The sequence below is a fragment of the Bolinopsis microptera genome, chromosome 11 (assembly GCF_026151205.1).
Source record: "Bolinopsis microptera isolate Bmic1 chromosome 11, MBARI_Bmic_1.0, whole genome shotgun sequence".
NCBI classification, from domain to species: domain Eukaryota; kingdom Metazoa; phylum Ctenophora; class Tentaculata; order Lobata; family Bolinopsidae; genus Bolinopsis; species Bolinopsis microptera.
The window spans coordinates 4,421,382-4,444,507 of record NC_087082.1 but is presented as its reverse complement, the minus strand read 5'-3'; the positions used below and the strand labels follow the sequence as shown (position 1 = coordinate 4,444,507).

Sequence of the window (23,126 nt, the reverse complement as noted above, 5' to 3'; positions counted from 1 at the left end):
AATCTCATCTAGGATACGGTATAACTGTATGGGGTGGTGTATCAATTAATAAGCTTTCACCACTATTCCTTGCACAGAAGAAATGTGTCCGAATCTTATTTGGGGACTCGGAAGCATTTAGCGACAAGTTTAAAACTTGTTCTCGTAGCAGGCCAATCCAGTGCAGTATAAACAAGAAAGGTCAAATATCAAATGAATCAACTATACCTCACATTAAACCGTGTTCTATATGTATCAGCTTGAGGAAGACTGGTGATAAACAAGCAAGGCCACATCGCTGCCAAATACTTGGGGCAGAATTCCACTCTAGAGAATCAACAAAACCTATTTTCCAATCTAAGGAACTAATGACAGTACATAACATATATAGATACAGATGCATTACTGAAACAATGAAGATAGTGAAGAGTCATCAGCCCATATCCATGTATTCTCTCTTTAAGAAGTCTGAGCTCAGAGATGACAGATTTGTGACACCACACTCATCTCACAATTTCGCATATAAAGGGGCAAATTTATGGAATAGGTTTCTTGAGCAGTCAAATGCACGTGGTAAAATAGGTTCACTAGGTTCAATTAAATCCCGATTGAAGCTTTCTATCATGAAGGCTCAACACCAACCTGACAATATTAACTGGCAGGACTTAAACTTCAACACTTTCCTATGAAAAGACCCCCATTTATATTTATATATTTTAGATTTTACACCTGTCACTCACATCATATATGCACCACAAAGAAAAAAGATTCATTCAATCATTACATTATACACTCACTCCACCACACATGCACACAAAACATTAAAGCAGGTTACACGCGGGTGTAACGTTCACTTTATCCGAAGGGAAAAATAATACTTTACGTAACGCGCGATTTACGTCTTGGTAGCTAAATTATTCAAGTGCTATTTGTCAGAGCGACACAAATGCGCGAGCGCTTGCGCGGCTCACCTATCCAACACTCTTGTTTACATCGTATCAGGCAATGGTTCAGTTTAATTATGGTAAGGGCACAGCCTGTCAAAAACCCTTTTCGCATGATCCGTCGACACCGCCTGAAGGTGAATGCATAATAACGGATCATGAACGTACGGAATCAAACGTTAATAAGCTTGCAGCTTCCGATGAAAATGTATTCAACTTTGTGTCATGCTTGAATTGGTTTTGGACCTCTTCAATGCTTTTAATTTATTTATTATTGTTATTTGGTATTATGAGCTGATATGTATATATACATACGGTATCTAAAATTAAGCGTATAGCGAGCATATTTAACAATTTTTAAGCAATAATGTATTGCGAGCAGCTGTAACTTAAATATCGCATAAAAATCATATAATTATAACACAAAACTAAAATTTTATTGGAATCTAGGTTAAACTAAGATAAAATTAATATCAGCCCCTTCGCCACTCTCAGCAGTCAACCAGGGCTCATAAAAGCTTAACAGCGCCTGGGTCCGTTCACCAACTGTGCTAATGTGAGTGGCGGTGTGGTAAAACCCATTTTAACAGCGTGAATATTTCTCAAATATAAGCGCGCTAGCTGCTAGCATACTTGTATCATTTAATTTCTAATCAAATTTATTCGGATATATATTTATTGATTATGTATTGAATTGGTGATAAATAATAAAATTGTCTTTTCTCAAAAAAAAATTGTCTTTTCTCATCATTTGATGCGCGGCGCGTCCTAATAGTGCATAGCGCTACAAAAAGGCAGCTGCAGATTTATTTAAAAACGATACACGATAGCAAATAGTTTAAAAGTTAAAAATTAAATTTAACGGGTGATACTATTGTAAAATATTTGTTTCAAATATTCCAAGACCGTCGACAAATTCAACTTGGCGCGCATTTCGGTACGAAGGTTACAAGAAAAACTTTAAATCATTTATTTTACGCATATTACATTTAAATATTTTTGGTTTGATATTTTGCAATGGTGAGTTTAGTAATGAAAGAAAATCAAAATATAATTCAATCGTTCTTCATATTGTACAAATAGTATAAGTATAAAAGATTAACAATTCACTTTTTAATATATTATATCAAAGTTCTTTGAGACGTTTGACAATTGTAAGTTTATAATTTACCAAAACTCACCGAGTTGGTGTCAAAAATCATAATATTTGGTTAGACGGTCCTAATATTTGGAACAAATATTTTACAAGTATCACCAGTTAATGTAATGTTAATGTGACGATGCTTGCTTTTCTAGCTAAACATCAATTTTTACCGAATATGTTTGTGATAATTTGTGAATAATTGTATTTCTTGAATAAAAACTTTTAATATAAATAAAAATGCAAAATCTTGTAGTCGCGGATTAGTTTTATTTTTCAAATATCTCTAGCTCTGATGTTACCAAAACACAAAAATATTTTAATATTTTCATGCTGTTTGAAAGTCATCAATGAAGGAGTTTTTTTACTATTTTTTCGTAGTTTGGTCACATAGTTTTTGGAAGTATATATATGGGTAAACTAGACCTGCATAAGCCAGGGGAACGGCCCATAGCAGGGTAACCAGGATGGCCCGGTACCCAAAAACCTGATTAACTAGCAAAGATAAAAAATAACAATAGGTAATAAATAGATACCAATACTATACCGATATAAGATGCATAGTTCAGAAGGATCAAACCGGGATGTTCCTTCTGTTAGTCTTTTGTAGGAGTCCATGGCTGTCGTATTCTTGTCTCTATTTCTTTTCTTCTCCGTGTTGTATTAGTCTTGCTGTAACGAGGAGTTAAAGAAATGTCTGGTATGGAATACTATGGTCCTGGGAGGTATCATGTTAAAGATATAGAGGGCTGGGGAAGTCCCTGAATCATGTCAATGAGCAATAAAAGGAAACTGAGTAGGTAACGTGGTTGTCCCTTCCACAATCAGCAAATTTGAAAAAGAGGGGTGAGGGGGGAGAGAGAGAGACAGGCATTAAGTCAAGCTACGAGAGCCGTCCAGTGGACTATTGAGCCCTTAGAACTGGCTGGGTAGCAGGACCTTCTGCAAGTCTGAACACGATCTGGGGAGGGGAGGGTGATTGTGGTAGAGGGACAATTACGTCAGCTAAGGCTAAGAGAAAGAGACTAAGGGGGTTCATAGAAATCTAGATACTTGGTAGCTCTAGCGAACCCCACTATGTTACTGATAGAGAAGGTTTGATGGAAGGTGTCCTCTCTGATGGTATAGTTACCAAGGTAGTATTTCCTGTGTATGGAGAATGCTGGACATGCTGCAGTTTTTGGAAGTAGTTCACGCTTTATTTTACCTTACTATACTGCACTTGAGTTTGAATCGGTTATATTGATATCTCTGATAATTTTTATAGATGGCCTTTTTAGTAAACGGTATTTCTGCTTGATACAGTACTAGGAACTCTGAACACGAATTTATATTTTTGACCGTACAATCAATTCGACCGTACAATAGATTGAAAGTGGTCCGGTAATGATTGGATTGATATTTATGTGTATTTTGATTGAATAAATTTACTGGGAATCTCTAAAAACTACCAAATATAAATCGGTGCAATACACTAGTATTGAAGATATTGTGTGCAGTGTTAAGCTCATTTCTGGTGAGATCACCACAAAGTATTACTGCTTTGACATTGGTAAGTATTTACAATTTCATCAAAATTTGTGCTTTCATCTTAAATGTAAAAGTTAGTGCAATTACACTAAATTAATGGCATTTTAGAAGTAAGTTGAGCAAACGAAAACACCACAGTCCTTCTACATGTGAGGTTGTAGCTTGGAAAGTACCAGTATTATTGAGAAAAATCAAAGGAGATAAAATGATTTCTAGGATTCTGTACAACTGCAGTGGCAATTATCAATATTAGAAAATGTATGATACACAACAAAAGTTTAAATGCAATTTCTATGCGGCATTATTATTTATGATCGTGTGATCAATTAAGTTAGAGGCTAATAGATTGACCCATTGCATACACCAGGTGAAACTGTCATCTTACCCTGTATTACCTTAGACACATAGCAATGGCTATCGCAACTATAAACTTCGGGTGCAAACCCTGGAATATGCCGAAGTTTGGATAAACGAGGATGTGGCTTGCAGTCCTCCTCTGGAACTACCATCCTACTTAAAAGACAGGATTGAGAGCAGAAAACGCAAAATGTGGTAGGTTCAATGTTCATATTATTAAAGTGCTATATTAGTTTATATTTTATTTCAATTAAGCATTGAATACTCAACATTTTTGCATGATGAATTATGAAATGATCTTAGAGCGATTTTAATATACTCAGGGAAAGCAAAACTGCAAACATTAGTATGGCTGAGGCGAAGCGAAAAGCCATCATCAACGGTCGTGTAAGACGACTGTCAGATCAAGTTGGTCACGTAAAGAAGACTGTGCAGGAAAACTCGGAGAATAAAAAGTTTCAGGCTGAGCAGACTATCAAGAAGATGAACACAAGACTCCAAAACGCTGAGTGTAAACGTTCCCGACGACTGAAGTCAATCTCTGTTAGGTAACGTTTTGCCCCATCCTGATAAGTTTTATCCCAAAAAACTATCAAAGTTTATGATCACTTATTTTCTCATCTTATCTGGATTTTCCATCAGATGCAAGCAAAAGGTTGCAGATGCGAAACTAAAGCGTCTTACAAACATTGAGCGTCAAGAGAAGGAGCAACAAGACCGTCTAGAGGCAATCCGTGAGAAGCTTGCTGCTGGGATTGCTAGGAGAAACCTGGAGCTGAGAAACAGACAGCTCCGTTCTTTGACCTCCTGTAGGTGGTGTGCTGCACGCCGTATCCAGATATGGTGGGTCTCTTATTATGTAGTTCTGTAAACCTATCTAATAATTTTCCAAGCTTTGAACAAGTTTTCAACTTTTGGCTAGAAACAAGAGTTGTTACAATTAATTTACAATTAATTTCGTTTCACTGTATGTATTTGACTTGATATGATACCATCAGGTGGCACACCATGATACTGAAGAAGAGGATCCGTGAGTTCCTCCAAGTGTGCCCCAAAGAGCTGCTGGGAACCCGAGAACCAGCGACTTACTACGACCTGCGTCGCATCATAATCTCCCGCAACAACATCAAAGCTAGCAGTAATCTCCTGGATGCTATCTACCGGTTCAATCAAACCTGGAACCGAAAGGCTGGACCCCGAATCCTATTGACCTGCTTCATGATAAAATATTTCCCCAGGTAGGGGGTCTAGCTAGCTTCTTTGTAAATATTATTGTAAACCTAATAACCCAAATTGCTTACAAAATCTTACACTCTCCTCATGCTAACATGACAAAACATGAATTAATATGGTAGTACTGGTAGTAATGGTAGTATGTAGTTCGTAGTATTCCTAGGGCCTGTCGTGATATCATGGATCGCTTAGGTTCCACCAGGATCTGGTAGTCCTCATAATTCTGCGGCCTCTATGTATCGTCATCTCGCACAACTCCGAAAAACCGTTGTGAGTTTGGCATGTGAAAATTTGCAGCCTTCTAGACATCGATTGGGTTAACGAGTTGTCGTACGTCACCTCAAGATCGGGTGACAGGGGGCTGAATAGGCCAGAACCCAATTGATTGGGTCTGAGGTCACGTGATTATGAGCCTGAGGTCACGTGACTATGACGTCACCAGAGCTCGTTCTCCGTTTCCCGCTCTTTGGACCAGGTGAGCTTGCATGCTTGTGAATGTGGGTGTAAGTACAGCTGTACTGTAGTTTATACCTAATTACCCCTATAAAAACCGAAAATTTATTTTCTGGCAGAAAACTAGAAATTTATCAAAATATCGACATTGTTATAAACTTATTTTGATGACAATTCCTGACCTAAAATTGCACGAAAAATCGATTAAACTTGGTTTCAGAACTCAAAAATGCTTCCTTATGCCTTAAAATCCATGTTTTATAGATACAATAAACATTTTGATCCTGTTGATTACTTAGTAACAGGTAACAAATACGCAGAAACAACCATCACACCTACATTGCATTTTTAACGGGTCGATTTAGAGTGACCAATAATCGTCGTGATGATACGTCATGTGTTCCTGATCATCATCATCAGCAATCAAGAGACAGGAGCGGCGGTTGCTTTAAATCAATGGCTTACGTTATTTTTGTGAATTCGACCCCTGTAGAAACAGTTATCACACTTTGTGACTGCATGTGTATTGAGAATAGCTTTACAAATAAGAGGATCATTTTCAAGGCACAGCACCATGAAAATGAAAATTTCAGTAGAGCATATATGACATGAATATTGAATATTATTAAGCTTACATTGTTTATAATTAATATAATGACATCACCGTATCGAGAGCTCCCGCTTCCGAGCTCGTGTTGCAAAGGGGAGGCCTGCATAATCGTGCATCAATAAACTTTATTTTTACACTAAACAATCGGTGAAAGGTTACAATATTCCCTGCAAATGTTACTACATGTGTTAAATCGGAAGTAGGGAAATAAAGAGTAACCTCAATAATGGACCTGTTATAACCAGTAAAAATCATGCACGAATTGCACGTGTCAGAATGGTATTCAGAATTCTTGCACATTTCGTTTCCTAAACTCGGGTCAGACAGAGTTGATACAGAATAAGTAACAACGATAAGTACGGACAGTAATGATTGGTTCCAATATTGGAATACTGGTCCCTGATTGGTTCCAATATTGGAATACTGGTCCCTGATTGGTTCCAATGTGTTCATCTAGAGAGATCTACTCTGTATACAATGTCACCTACTCAATCTACCGGGACTGAAACTTCACTAACCAGGTTTACCTTATCACTAGACTACTCCCTCCCACTGCCTACTATCTTATCAGTACAGTACTGGGTACAGAGTACCAGTACTATTCTAGTAACCAGACACACTTAGTCGGGTTGGGAAGTAGGGAGAAACACAGACTTATCATATATATTGCTGGCGTAAAAAAATATTTTTGTCAGCAAGGCCAGTAAACATCATCGGTCTGGTCACGTCGTATAGCTCTTAGAAATGCGGAACTTATTATGTAATTACAAACTATGGCTTATAAGGATAAATATCATAATTGATAATGACAAAAGCCCAATAATAAGGATTAATTTAAATTTTCCGGCAAGTTCCGGCTGCCTTATATTTTACCCTCCTAACACCGGTTCCGGTCCGGCAGATCCGGCTAACCGGATAATAAATTGATATCCGGCAAGATCCGGTCCGGCAGCCAAAAGCCCATTCCGGTCGGTTCCTAGTACACACCAACATTGTTATAATGTACAGGTACAACTAGAACATGGTGTGTGTTGTTTACTATGTACTGTTAATAACGGCTGTCTGTACATAAAAGTCTGTTATGTGCAGACCTAAGATGAGAAGTACGAATGAGTCGGACTTTTTAATTTACTCGTATCGTACGTACTTTTAAATTCTACTGAAAAGTTCTCCTTCTAGAAATCGATGGAAGAGTTCTAAATCGCATGTTACGGACCAATATTTAGCGTTTTCAAAAACTTGTGTTTCGTTATTCCAATCGTCGATTTCACTTTAAGAGAAACAAGCTGTTTAAATAAGTAAATTGTCTAGTAATTTTGTAGAACTTTTGTTTTACTTTTAAATGCTTGCCTGACCTAAGAATTTTGTGTTTAATTTGTTCGCGAACGGTATATTTTATCTAACGTCGGCAAACAATTACATTTATCAACGGCCCGCTCCTGTCTCTTGATTGCTGATGATGATGATCAGGAACACATGACGTATCATCACGACGATTATTGGTCACTCTAAATCGACCCGTTAAAAATGCAATGTAGGTGTGATGGTTGTTTCTGCGTATTTGTTACCTGTTACTAAGTAATCAACAGGATCAAAATGTTTATTGTATCTATAAAACATGGATTTTAAGGCATAAGGAAGCATTGTTGAGTTCTGAAACCAAGTTTAATCGATTTCTCGTGCAGTTTTAGGTCAGGAATTGTCATCAAAATAAATTTTGAACAAAGTCGATATTTTGGTAAATTTCTAGCTTTCTGTCAGAAAATAAATCTTCGTTCTATTAGGGGTAATTGGATATAAACTACAGTACAGCTGTACTTACACCCACATTCACAAGCATGCAAGCTCACCTGGTCCAAAGAGCGGGAAACGGAGAACGAGCTCTGGTGACGTCATAGTCACGTGACCTCCGGCTCATAATCACGTGACCTCAGACCCAATCAATTGGGTTCTGGCCTGTTCAGCCCCCTGTCACCCGATCTTGAGGTGACGTACGACAACTCGTTAACCCAATCGATGTCTAGAAGGCTGCAAATTTTCACATGCCAAACTCACAACGGTTTTTCAGAGTTGTGCGAGATGACGATACATAGAGGCCGCAGAATTATGAGGACTACCAGATCCTGGTGGAACCTAAGCGATCCATGATATCACGACAGGCCCTATAGTATTCCTAATATATTTCCTCAGGAGCGTGTTGGCTTATGACGGAGAACTGGAGAGAACTCTCATTACAAAGGGAGAGGATCTGGTCAATAGGTTTAGACAGCTCATCAAGTATCCTGGTGCTCACTACCGTTAGTTTCTCTTTCTATTTGATTACAGTTTCTCTTTCTGTTTGCCAATGGTTTTTCTTTCCGTCAGCTACGAGTTTCTCTTTTTATTTCATACGGGTTTTAGACTTGAATGTTGAATAAGGTTATTTTTGAGGCGTTTATTTAATTTACTTTATATTTTTCTTTTCCTTAAACTAAGTGGTTTTCGTTTCTGTTTGTCTGTCACGTGGTACTGAGACGCATATTGTTGGGAAATAGTTCTAACCCGATTAAGAATGCCTCTAAACATCAACTTCCAGCAACTGCATATAATGCTGCTTACATAATATAACTAAAAAATGTCATTTTCATAATTTGTTGGTAAACATCCATGACATTAATAACAATTAATAAGTGTAAGCTGCGCTAAGTCACAATTTTTGATAACGCCTTTAACAATAACTACCAACATTAACTTCATATCAAACACAGTCCGTAAGTGTAACATTCATCGTTATGTTTATTTCATCATCTACTACTTTATAAACGACTGTCAAGGTCATGGGTTATGATAATAAGCTGGAATCAGAATTACGACTCAACACAGGAAGCTTACATATATAATTAGGCAAATTAAGTCTAGTCAGAATTATCCAGATAATTATAATAGTCCTGTAGACGCACCGTTCTACGATTTGTCGACAAAAATATTCCAATTTATTTTGATGAATTTTTGATGAACTTCGCCATTATTCCACAATTCATAAAATTGAAAATGTAGTGAATACCTTCGTACCCTTCGATCAAAAGAAGTTACGATAAACCATAATCTACGTTTTTGCGGCGAATTTTGACGCCCATTTTGGGTTTGTCACTAACATTATCATAGCTGAATGTAAAGGAGTATTGCTTAACATCTGGGGTAAGTCACTGAGATGATCTCTATGAATATCTCCAATAATTGCTAAATAACAACGCGACAATAGACACACGAATGGTGGGCAGGGCAGTAATTAAAAGTTAAGCAATAATGTCACTCTGAAGCTGCAGCCCGCGGTGGCTTTAATTAATTAACTATTGACGGAGACAAGCGCGGGTTACGTACAAAATCACATGTAACAGTAAGTGTAACAGTAACTGTAACAGTAAGTGTAACAGTAAGTGTGACAGTAAGTGTAACAGTAAGTGTAACAGTAAGTGTAACAGTAAGTGTAACAGTAAGTGTAACAGTAAGTGTAACAGTAAGTGTAACAGTAAGTGTAACAGTAAGTGTAACAGTAAGTGTAACAGTAAGTGTAACAGTAAGTGTAACAGTAAGTGTAACAGTAAGTGTAACAGTAAGTGTAACAGTAAGTGTAACAGTAAGTGTAACAGTAAGTGTAACAGTAAGTGTAACAGTAAGTGTAACAGTAAGTGTAACAGTAAGTGTAACAGTAAGTGTAACAGTAAGTGTAACAGTAAGTGTAACAGTGCCTCTATTCTCAGGAGTCCTACACCAGGTAGTTCTGAAGTTTGGAGGTTGTTGGGCGGAGTATGTGGCTGCTCTTAACCAGTGGAAGAGTGTAGATATTGACAGACTGATTGAGGAACTGCACAAGTACTGGGAACAACTTCAGGTTTGTACTTCACTTAATTCTTCTTGTTTATAACGGATATATACATACATTTGCGCTTTTATTCCTGACCAGCGACCCCGAATGTTTAGTCTGTGGCCCCAATCAGCTTTATTGACTTCTATTAATCTGACAATGAAGGCAGAGTCTCCTGTTTGTTACTTTTTCTAAAAACATCAGAGTTCTTGACGCTCGTTAGCCAATAACTTTAAAACTGGCAAATGAGTTGACAGCGAAATTTCTGGTGGAATCGATTATTGAGTGAACATTTCAGTGTCGCATTTAAATTTTTGACTTATGAACTTCCCCATTTCGTGGAATCTCTATTTCAGTGAAATCTTCAATTTATACCAAACTGTCAACTCAAATATCGAATCCCCCGACTGAACGGTTTTCTTTCGGCGAATAACGTGGTTAACCCTCCACATAAGTTACATTTCAGTGTATAATCATTAAGTTAATGTATTGCTTAGTAACAAGTTGTTCCCTGTCCGTCAGACTGCAGTTACCACTAGTTATCCTTACACCTAATGTTGGTAAATTAATGTTACTTTTAGTCGCCACAATAAGGTGGGATATTGCTTTACTATTGAAGGGAAATTTGCTTAAAGTTGAGATTTATGGTTTCTCTTAACAGTCGATAGTCTTTGGTTTTAAACAATTTTGGCACAGATAATGTTTGACAATAGACTGTTTACAATTCTGGTAGTAGAAATTTGGGTAGCCCACAATATGGAGATGACCAGTTTTTAAATTAAAAAATCGGGGGAAAATATTGTACCATTACATGTGGATTGTGGATGTTAGTCATTAAATTCGTCAAAATTTGAGCTGCAATCTGCAAATAGCACATGCGGCATTATTGCTATTATTATCAACGCAAATATTATTATGCTTGCAGCACATGTGAACAAGTAAACAATGACATATCATCTAATCTTGTCTATAACATTGTACAGTGTACAGTACACCTATCCTATAGCCTGCAGGTTTCACCTTTTAGTTTCAGTCAGCTCAGTTACCGTTCTTTCTAACCTTATTACACTTTGCTTCCGCTCGGGTGTGTTGCACCTTCGTACAATTAGTACCTACCTGGTTTTAATTGATTCTTACACTTACTAGCTACTTACTACTGGCTACAAAAAATTGTGAGTTTTTAAACGAGAGTAAAAAAAAATATTACTGTATTCTGGCGACTTTTTTTGCGTTAACTTTAGGTTTTCTAACAACATTTACGAGTGATATGACTCACACTGACTGGCGTCCGATCTGAGAGTTATTTCTGGAAACTTCCATTTGTTCTGATGATTTGTAACAACTATCAGCTGATGTATTGGATGTAGAGACTGGAGATGGACCCAGTTGGAACTCTCATTTAGTCCTCTCAATAGGTTAAGTCAAAGGGCTAAATGTTGAATATAGCGTTTGATCTTGTACGGCTTGACCGTAATAATATAGTATGTCTTCTGAAGCCGTATGTTGTTGACAGGCCTTGCTACTGGCTATGTAAAAACACATTACGCGACAAAAACACGACTTTTTGACCATATATGGTTACGACTGACAAGAGTCGTAGATTTTCACAGGTCCCCTTGTCCCGGAATCTTTGTTGTCAGGGAATCACAAGACTTTCTCGTGACCTTTGGTTAGCTGTACGCGTGATGCTCGATTCTTGAAATAGCAACGACTCGCAGTTGAGATATTTCCAGTTTTACTTCACGCATTATTCATTCCTCGCATTTTCCTTCATTTCAAATTTACAGGCAGACGGAAAATTGTCTGCTTTAAAGTCGGGTGTAACTAAAATTAGAAACATTTATTTAGCTGTCTGCTATTTAAAACCCCAGTTCCATGGCCAAATAATACGGTAAAATAATTCGGGCAAATTTTATTTGTGAAAAAAATTTATTCGGGTGACATGTTCCATGCCCAAATAATTTGCGTGCGGAAATCGATACGCGTATCGGTTGCGTCGGGTGAGATCGAGACTGCGACCACCTAAGTTTAAATTAGGATGAAAATTACGTAAACATCACGTAAACTAGTGTAACAACCAATGTGCTGAAGCAAATTAGTGTCCTTCATATATTTTCTATAAACTTTTTTGTGTAAATTTAAGAAAATAGGGTTGACATATCTAAATTAAGTTGTTTGAACTTTCATAGTCAAGAATAATTCCTTCGCAATTAACATGTTTGACCAACTTAAATTAATATAAAGATATAAGGACTGGGGAGGGGATCATGTTTTGTGCCCGTTTTTGTCCGTTCGGTACCCTATATTTTCAAAACGGACAAAAAGTAGGGCGGACAAGAACGGAACAAAAACGGACAAGAATGTTGTGGAAATAACATTTAGATGCTTCCTCCTCCTCTTCTTCCTCAGTCCTCCTCGTCCTTAGTCCTCCTCGTCCTCCTTATCAGTCCTCCTCGTCCTTCGTCCTCCTTCTCAGTCCTCCTCGTCCTTCGTCCTCCTTCTCAGTCCTCCTTGTCCTCCTCGTCCTCGTCCTGAGTCCTCCTCCTCCTGAGTCCTTCCCCTCCTAAGTCCTCCTCATCCTCAGTCCTACTCGTCCTTAGTCCTCTTCCTCCTCCCCCTTCTTCTCAGTCCTCCTCCTCCTCTTCCTCAGTCCTCCTCAGTCATCCTCCTCAGTTCTCCTCAGTCGTCCTAAATATCAGATAATAAAACATTGGTTCTTGGGAACCCGAAAATGACTCACTGCAGCTCCTCAATAAAATGGCTAATCGTGTAATCGATGTGTAGTGTAATAGCGTTGTTATCATTAGTGTTATGATGATATGCGTTAGGTAATCCCAGAAACATTTAGGACAACGAAATGCAATTATAGTATTGATTACAACCGCAGCGACTATATTATTTGAGTGAAATTTAAAAAATTCGTGCGCAAGTTCACGAATTTTTTTAGCCCGAATATTTCAGTCAAAGCGAAAAATGTGGGTTAAAAATTCGGGCAAATTTTATTTGGGTGAAAAATTTGAGTGAAAATTCGGGCATGGAACTTAGGGGTAAGGAGACTTTGAGTGCAAAATTCGAAATTTCCTAAGGTTTCATGTACTCTTCATACATAATTCATACATTATTCATACATTGTTCATACCATCTTGGTTCAAAAATTAAGAAAAAATCGGAACATTTGAATAATTGGCTAATTTGTGAGCATGAAAACGAAAGCATGTTCAAATGCAAGGTCAGTGCACGGTAATTGAATTAGAAGTATGGCTCCATCTTCTGTGGTTATTACTGTAAACTGTTTGCTGACTTACAGTGATATGTCATTATATGAATGAGGAGTTTAATGCGATTAGAAAAGAAGTAATCAAATTTAATAAATTGATGATAAGAATTTGAGTTAGCTTCTGTGCATCCAAGTGTGTAATGCGCAGAGGGATGGATACGAAAATAATTAGTCAGAATAATCGTGGACACTAAACCACGACTTACGGATACTTGTATCCTCTGTATCTTTTAATTAGTATCCTTTATTAAAAATACAATTTCCCAGTAGTATCTCCGCGCCCAGCATTATATTAAAATTTCCCTCGATTTCCGGTGATATTCCGGCCGATTATAGACAGTAATTACCATGTAATTACCACGTGTATCATGTAATTAGATGTAATGATTATGATGTGAAAGTTGCTGCGGCTGGATCAGATAGAGGCGTGTGTAAATATCATTACTCAACACTCATGTGTACTTATCATTACATATCACATCATTACAGCTGCTCGCGGATATGATGATATTTCATATTATTTGGTGTTGCGAATAATTAAAGCCGCTTAATTAATATCGGTGAGATGAGTGAATTGATCAAAGTGGTCCGTAAGACAACCTCAGCCAGCAATGTGTCCAGAGTGACAGATTGTTAAGGAACCAGGTGTCATGTATAATTCATTCGTCGTGTAGTGGCGATGTCAGTTCATGGATCATCTTACTTCAATACCTTATACAATTATAACTTTATAAGTGGCCATATCAACCTGTCTGAGGGAGGCAGATGATTACTGATTCAGTAATTGTTAGACACGTACAACTTAACGAACAAGCTTTGCTACCAGCTAGCGAGACTTTGTTACATCAGTGATAACAGATCGGGGGTAAATGGTTTCATCACCATACAATTTCCATATCTCTATCAAATAAACAAACAGGTGCGGTCTCTTTTATCACATGAATTAAATGCAGTAGAGGGACCTTGTGTGTGTGATTATACCATGTTTAGAGTGACGGTCTGTGCTATGAGGGCTGTGTCTCACTTGAGTGTTGAGATGAATTTGGCTCCCTGCCAGCAAATGCTATTTATAGTACCACCAGGTGGAGCCAGGCCTGTTAGACTGGCAAAACTTGGGGTTTACAGATTTGTCTTTAAACTGGAAAAAAGATAACGATATAATGAGTTAATGAGTTAATGAGGTAATGAGATTATTTTCTCTGATCAGGGTAGAAATGATCTGATTTTGGGAGGTCTGGAGGGCTGGAAGGCTGCCAGTTCCAGGACTGTTCTAATCACGACATAAGTTAAATTTTATTAGTCTAACCGTGTGCAGGGCCCAGTGCTGGTTTAGTGAGCCTTTAGGGTCAGCGCCGGCAATGAATCAGAGGTGATTTTATTAGAATGAATTTGAAAATACCCCTCATACAAACTCCTCTGAAACATTGAGTCATAATGTGATGATCTTATTCCTAGCATGAAAACCATTAAAGTGTTTGATACGAATTGCAAAACATGTCTGACTCGCGTGTAATCCTTTCTTGAGTCTTGAGCTCTTGAAAGTGTCCAAATAAAGCAGTACTTTATAAGTCTAAATCATATTCAAACGTGCTCTAGATTCGTTTGTAACCACGTGACCAATAACTCGTCACGTGACCAGTAGTTCGCGACGAACAGCGGTGCGGCTGTAATCTCTCTCCAACGACTTGTAAACTCGACTGTTTGGTGATCTAATACTAGTACAAAGGGTGACTTAATCTCTGTTTACAGAGAGTTGGTTGGAGTAACGAGTACCACTTGTCGGGTAATTAAAGTGCACGTCTGGAGTACCTTACTCAGAGTACCTTTTCTAGGAGGGTACCTAGGAGAGTACCTACCTTTACTGTTGGAGGAGGACATTTGTTTAAAATATTTCCCCCGTACGTAAATTTCCGTATCCTGTAGATATTGACATTTAACTACATATAACTACTTATATATTATGACTTATTAGGGAAAAAAGCTAAATATTAGGCTCAATTTATTCAATACTTTTCAACAGTTATGTTAAAGATAAAGCATAGAATTTAAATTTAGCTGTATCATAAATTTTCTTTTATTCGAGAAAGTACCACATGCAAAATTCCCTGCACCGAATTTATGATGTCATACACTTCAGTAGTTGTATTAATAAAAACAAACAATGTCCACACAATGTTAATTGTACTGTTTAGCTCTTAATAATGGTATTGTAAGCACGTGTTATTATTATCACGTGCTACAGTTAAAAACACTGTACTATACACAGTGGTGGTAGTAGGTTAGTAGGTACTGCTGTATATACACCTCACTATATATTATATAGGGCCTACATACAATCTCTCTCTCTCTCTCTCTCTCTCTCTCTCTCTCTCTCTCTCTCTCTCTCTCTCTCTCTCTCTCTCTCTCTCTCTCTCTCTCTCTCTCTCTCTCTCTCTCTCTCTCTCTCTCTCTCTCTCTCTCTCTCTCTCTCTCTCTCTCTCTCTCTCTCTCTCTCTCTCTCTCTCTCTCTCTCTCTCTCTCTCTCTCTCTCTCTCTCTCTCTCTCTCTTCTCTCTCTCTCTCTCTCTCTCTCTCTCTCTCTCTCTCTCTCTCTCTCTCTCTCTCTCTCTCTCTCTCTCTCCCTCTCTCTCTCTATCTCTCTGATGATCTAATAGTGGTTATAGCTCATAGAGTGGCTGAAATTGGCTAGTGAGTAGATTCGAAAGTGTTTGTAATGAAGTTGGTTCTTTCGTAAGTGATGGAAACCAATATTCAGTAATTCCCACGGAGCATTTGTAAAGGAATGAATCAAAGCATTCCTCCAGACTTTTCTGGGTGTGACTACCATTACTTATCACTGCACATTTTACCATTTTGACCATTTTGAGCACCATTAATTTGATAAAATGATAAATATTCAAACTATTTAATTCCTCAGAAATACATGCACGGTATTCAGCACATTCTCTCCTCAAATGATCGGCTTACACATGTGTATCTTACACGCTCCTCGTTACTGTATAATAACTGTCATTAACCCAAGAAATACACTACGTGACTTAATAACATCCGTCACCATTAAGTCAGCCATCTCAAAAGTAAAAATCCCATATTTTAACTGAAGAATTTCATTGTTGTTCACAATAATCACAAGAGTATGAGTCACGGACCGCAACAATTGATTAATAGCTACCTGTGGGGGCCTGTGTTAATAACTGTGGGGAGAATTGCATGCGGAGGATTGCTTGTTATTGAGTCATGTGAGAGAGCTGGTGTGAGTCATGCTTTGTTTATACTGCTGATAAATCATACTGTATAACATAGTGGTGATTGTTCTAATAGTTGTCAATTATTGGCACGAGTTTGTTAAACAAACCTGATGTTCAAATCATCACCAGAAGTCAAATTCTTGATGGAGCTGGATGTGAACTTAGGTGTGGAATGTAGTATGTAGTACTCTCCAGGGATAATTGGAAGGACTGCATCTGCAGCTATGCGTATTGTTTCTGTCAGTATTGTGGTTAACATTTCTTGATCACATTATCCACGCCCAATCTTAATTAGCTTGCTGACGATACCTCATTATAAGTTAATAAAAATAAACATTTTACCTGCTAAATAATAAAACAGTCGTCAGATCTCGAATAAAAATGTCGTACGCACAACTCAACACTTGAATCATAACGTACGTGATTTCTACAAATAACATACTCCGATAAAATTAGATCTGTGAAGGAAGGATATATCTGAATATGTAAAGTGTAATAAAGTCCTCTGATTCACTGAATATAACGTCCCCCTCAAAATGTGATACATTTCCGGTTCCTGTGTCCTGGTGTCCACTGCAGCACCAAACTGATTTTGAGACTCACTGCTTTTCCAGTGGGCGTGATGGTGTCACGTGTGCTGATTGCAAATTAGGCAAATTATCTAAATACACGTGCTAATGTGCGGGGTAGAAGTCTAACTTCCTTCTCGTTGTAATGAGATTATTTGCGATAGAGAGAAGGATGTACGGTGAGGAAGCCCATGTTTAAAAGTAGCACTTACGGCATCATTTTCCGTTAACTGTCGTTACCTATATTTCATTTATCATAGTTGAATCTTACTGAGAAGTCTACAACACGAGGATCACTTCTTGGCATGATTTAACATGCCATGTTTGAAGTTCTTCGTCACACATGTTAGCGTAAAATCACGTGAATTCTACTCATGCGGTGAGTCTAGAATTTGACTTAAACTTATATTGAGACATTTCCGCTATCTTCTCGTGATTCAGCTATTTAAAACAAAAGAAAGACGATTATTTAAAATCTTTCTGAAGCACTACGCAGACAAAGAAACGTCACAGCGTCATATGACTATATTATGTCTTACGACTGTGTCTGATGACCATGTGCGACAAGGAAGAAAACAACAATTTTAAAAGAGTTCCTTCCCATTAACACGCATGGCACTATTGATATGTCAGAGTAATTGCATCTCGTGACTGTTATTAATCCCATGACTTACTAACTAGTTAGATGTGCCAACTTGCAACTACTGCTGCATTGCGTAATGTTTTGGTTGTGGGTTATAGAGCGCGCGCAGCAAATTTATTGATGAAAATTAGAAAACGACAACGCTTCAAATTGCGCGCTTATTGACATTTTCCATGCGGGTGCGTGTATTTCGTAGGGAGATGAACCTTTTATGAAACCTGCTCGTGAATTGTAAGCCAAGAAGCAGAATGTGATTTAGAAGATAAAAAGGTTAACTTGTGCATTTAATTAAATTTACCTGTCTCTAGATTAAGTTAATCAGAATGCCCAGCCTATTTGACGCTGTACACATACATCCTCTGAAAAGAAATTCAAGACAACTTCAATAACTGACATGCAATTCTTTTGCTGAAAGCAAATATTGATATATCAAGTATTAGTGTTCGATTTCGTGTAATGAAATTTTGTTTGCAGGAGGTGAAAGCTGCGATGACAGCGAGAGCTGAGAATGCTGCAACATCTATCGAAATACCGGGAGGTAAATAAATTAAATAACTTAATCAATGTAGCTAAAACGTAAATATTTCTACCCAAACTACCCAAAGTATGCTCTCTTTAAGAGCTAATACTTGGTATTTCAATGTATAACCTCATGAAGAGATCTATATCTCGGCAGATTTCAAATAATGAGAAAGTTTATTCATATGCAGTTTGTCTAGCAGCAACTGCAATCTGCATCTTGCTGGTTAAAGGTGCATAGTGCATACAGGGATCATCAACGAAAATGCGCCGTTTCTATCAATTTTATATACTTAATCATTGTTATTGGTAAAATTTACCAGTTCACCATTCACCTTTTCTATTCTAGATTTGTTAACCGTGTTTTAATTACAGCTGAGGAAGACATATCGGACAGCAATGCGATCTTAGCACACGTGGCCTCCCAAGAGCAGATGGTGATCGACCGACTCCGACAAACCGGGGGTGAGATAGCAGTACAGGAGTTAAAGGAGAAGTTCTCGGTTGTGGACACACCTCCGCAAATAGAAACTGAAACTGAAACTGAAACCAAAAGTGAAGTACCCGCCTTGGTAGAAACTCTTGTAGAGTCGGTATCACCAGACGATCCCTTGCCCGAGGAGGGGCACGAGTCACATGAACAGGTGTCTCAACCGGAAACTGAAAAAGCAGGACCTTCTGATGAGTTCTATGAGGATATGGCAAAGATGGAGATGGCGCACGAGATCGCCATGAACTCAGATTACAAGATCGAGAAGAAGGAATCTGAGGGGTAAGTGATGGTGGACTAGTTAGTTACATTTAACGTTCGAAATGTCCGAATGTAGTCAATCCAAGGTTAAATTAAACGCGTCATTCTGTTTCACTGTGACGATGTACATAAAACTAAAGTACTTTACTCCAACAGAACACAAGGCGAGTTAGAAGCGACAATGAAGAAAGCGTTCTGGGATCTGGTTCGAACGGACGTTGAGTCTGGAGACTTCAAGCAGTGTGTGAGTATGTTGGCAGAGATAAGGGAGCAGATTGAAGGTATCGGAACTATTGAGAAACTCTCCGCAACTCATCCTCTTAGAGTTCTCATCGCAGACACAATCGACATCGACCTTATTACACAGCAGGTACGTGAAGACTGCAGTGATTTTTGAATTGTGTTGATTAAAAAATAAATTTTCAGATCAGTATCTAGTGAATAAAAGTCATTATATTTCCTTAATTTAAGTTTTTGAATAGTATTAATTAAATAGTATTAGTTAATACAACGTATGAATAAAACCGCAATGGGATTCATGAATCAATCACCATTTTCAGATCGAACACCAAACTTTTGACCTGTCTGTAAAAGTGGAAGGGATCGTGAGTATTCTCGTGAAGCTCTGCTCCGCAGCTAAAGATCCTGAAATACGAGCCATCATGGAACTGAAAGATGTTGTCGAGATATTCAAGTGAGTAGATGTGTCAACGGTTAATAATACGTCGTTAAAGGTGTGGTCTCATAGAATATTTCTTCCTCATTTTGACACATGCAATGATAGTTATTGTAGGATGTCCTTAAAACATGTTTATAAAGTTTACACAGGTATGGCAGGATCATGAAATCTTCAATTAATGATCAAACAACTCAAATTATTTGTTATATACCTTACTCGGGAATATTATAGCGGGTTAATTTATGACTGGGAAAATTAATAACCGGGAAAAATATGGCGGACTTTCCCAAAACCTGCCAAATTATCCCGGTCATGTATTTACCGGTGGCCGACCTTTCAAGTTTTTTTTTCAGAGGTCAACAAATTTTCAACCGAAATTTCTGTTTTTGTTACTTGTTAAAGAAGTTATTTCAATTTACAGTGACTGATATTACTCAGAAATAGAAAAAAAGACACGTCTAGTATTTAAAGGAAAATAAATCTATAGCAATAATAAGTCAAATCTTCATTAAAGCGTATTCTCATTCTCATTATCGCTAATGTCCCCTCCATTATCATTATTGATATCCCCCTGCTGCTGACCGTCAAATTCGAAGTTGTATTGTTGTCTTAACAAGACTTTCATTTTGTCCGCTAATGGGGCTACTGCTCTGAAGGTCAGCCGGAGCTTAATTTCCTGCCCACCGCTTGGTATTGGGGAACGTCTTGGCTTTGCATCTTCAACTGCTCCAGTAATCAATCCACCGTGGACCATGAAATAGTGGCACAGTTTACTCACTTCATGGGCAAGAAAAGTGAGAATCACGGTCCACACTGAAATCTGATTTCTATAACCAAATTGTGATTTTTATAACGAAATTATGGTAGCAACCGCCAATAAAGTTACAGCCCTCCATCCACTGCTTCAAAAGTCTTCTCTAGCACATATGAGACTTCAGGTAAAATATGATGATCACCACCCCCTTGGAACCCCATAATCTGAGTCGGCGGGTTTTTTTATGACTGGTAAAATTTTTGACCGGGAAAAATATGGCGGAATCTTCCAAAACCCACCACTTTATCCCGGTTATAATAATCCCGAGTAAGGTATAACAAATAATTTGAGTTTAATAGTTTCAACACTACTATATATAGTAGTGTTGAAACTATTAAATCTAATGTCTATTCAGGGCCCTCTTCGAAGGAGTACAAGCTATCAAATTGGAGGTTGCTAATTACTACTTAGAACAAGCTAAGTCAACCATCAAGCAACACAGTATTGAATACGAGAGAGCTAAATTCGAGGAATTCCTGACAAATCATCCTAGTGGTGAGTCTCATGCCAACGATATTCATTCTTAACATACCTCAAATATTTAGCAAACCAAACCATGGCTTTTTTCTCATTAAATTTGTTGGAATATTTCAAATTTTTAGCAGACGAAACAATAGAATCTTCTGGACAGGTTTAAATATTGTGGTATGTGAAGTATGATAAAGTATGATAATCTGGTGTCTCTCTACAACTACATCTAAAATGTTCTCTTTCTCAGGACTAAACAACACAAAGGAATGGCTCAGAGACAATCTACAGGACAGTCCCCTAGCCACAATGTGCCAAGCTTACCTCACACTGCTCTCTACTACACCCCCAAAACCTGAGGTTCCTATCTCTAGCTTTTCATATTCTCTAGCTTTTCTTGTGAAATTTAATACTGTGTTCAAGAGACAACATTTATGATTATCAATAAACTTCTGTTTTTTTTGATCTGTGAAATTGTTTCGAGAAATCACCATCCCTCAATCCCTGTTTCTAACACAACATCTGTAGGGGTTGATAGTAATTTGTATGACATTGTGGTGATATAAGCTCTTACTAACAAACACTCCCTACAGACGGTGTCACTAGACGAGGGCCGGTATGCTAAACTTGGCTCTCAGGTCCGTTCCCTCCTCCTCTCCTCCCTCCTCTCCCTCAAACTGGGCTCACTCCACCCCGGATACGCCGAGGAACCCTTCCTCAACTCCCTCCACTCCACCCTCCAGATCCTAGCTCCAGAGGACCCAGCACCTTACCGAGACCTTCTCCTGCACAAAACAGTGGACCTGTGTGTCACTAAAGTTCCTGGTGTGAACAAGGAGACCCTCCAGCGTGTTGTCGAGTCCACCGTGGACGGTGTGATTCAGGAGTCCGAGGAAGATCCTGTGTTCAATCTCCTGAAGCGCCGACTTACCGGGTACATCACTGAGATGAGTTTGAACAGAAAACCTGCTCTTCCCAAAGGGTTTGAGCTGGTTAAGGAACAAGTGGTGAAATGTGGGGAAACTTACCTGAAACTTGTGGACTTCAACAGACGGGTGTACGGACCATACTACGCTAAAATCCTCAAGGAAATCAGCCCTCCAGGAAATAATTGACAAGGGAAATGAACATTTTATGCTACTCTTATTGAGACTGTTGAGTCCAGCATGCAGCATGGGTGATATTTGACAATCGCTTTCTTGGAAGCAGGCTGAATTAAGTTTGACTTTGAGCATGCATTCAATGAAATATGTTCTATGAATGGGTGCTACAATCAAACTGTAGGTGTAGATCAATCGAGAAACAATGAAACTCTGTCGTTAAATTTTATTGGGACTCGGCATCGAGTGAGCCATTTATTGGTCGACGACCCTCGAACATATTTGATAAATATGTACTCATGGATGTGAAGAATCAATGTAGTTTAATGAACGATAATTAGGGCAAATAGGGCAAATAGGGAAACTGTGGACATCGCAGAAAATCATCATCAATGTATGTAATTTAACATACATATTATGTAATTAAACGTATATGTAATTAAACCAGTAAAATAGTTTTCAAATGACAAACGGTTTTTAATGGAATCTGGAAGTTTGACGTCTCTACGCTATTCTTCTTGAACTAAAGAGTCATCTTGACAGATTTTAAAAACTGACCAAAAGCTAAAATTTAGATTTCTTTAAGTAATTTTATAATCAATAATTTATTCTAAATTTTACCTGAAATAAGTTGATTAAAGTTCAAAATTGTTTGTGTCGTGTGATTTACTTTTCTGATTAAATTGAAAATTGTTTTTGTTATGAAATATGTGGAATGTTTAATCATTATGTTTACAGCAATATGCGAATGTAAATCCTTAAAATTAAGCTAAATTTTTATCAAACTCTTGTATCACTTTATTATATTGAACAAATTAAATAGAGTTTCAGATGAATAAGACTTAAAGAATATTTCATCAGAATATCAGTTCAACCATTCAATTTAAAGTATTTAACAAAACTCAAATTTGATGACAAAAATCTGCAAAAATGAAAGTTATTATCAGTTTCCACCTCCGACTCTAGAG

At 37.9% G+C, this 23,126-nt stretch overlaps 1 protein-coding gene across 1 annotated transcript; it reads left to right on the top strand.

Moving 5' to 3' along the window:
• Positions 1-3,998: 3,998 nt before the first annotated feature.
• Positions 3,999-22,943, top strand: LOC134822934 (T-complex protein 11-like protein 1). Its single transcript, XM_063834215.1, has 13 exons — positions 3,999-4,146; positions 4,275-4,499; positions 4,594-4,794; positions 4,950-5,189; positions 8,438-8,544; positions 9,988-10,118; positions 18,302-18,365; positions 18,722-19,118; positions 19,254-19,467; positions 19,658-19,791; positions 20,946-21,085; positions 21,309-21,418; positions 21,652-22,943. Exons 1-13 carry the CDS (start codon positions 4,142-4,144, stop codon positions 22,171-22,173), a joined length of 2,490 nt encoding a protein of 829 aa, XP_063690285.1. The 5' UTR covers positions 3,999-4,141; the 3' UTR covers positions 22,174-22,943.
• Positions 22,944-23,126: the final 183 nt, after the last annotated feature.

Excerpts from the sequence above, each read along its gene's own strand:
- LOC134822934 (XM_063834215.1), top strand. Across the intron at positions 5,190-8,437 it reads ATGATAAAATATTTCCCCAG|GAGCGTGTTGGCTTATGACG; the intron begins GTAGGGGGTCTA and ends ATATTTCCTCAG. Across the intron at positions 21,419-21,651 it reads CTACACCCCCAAAACCTGAG|ACGGTGTCACTAGACGAGGG; the intron begins GTTCCTATCTCT and ends CACTCCCTACAG.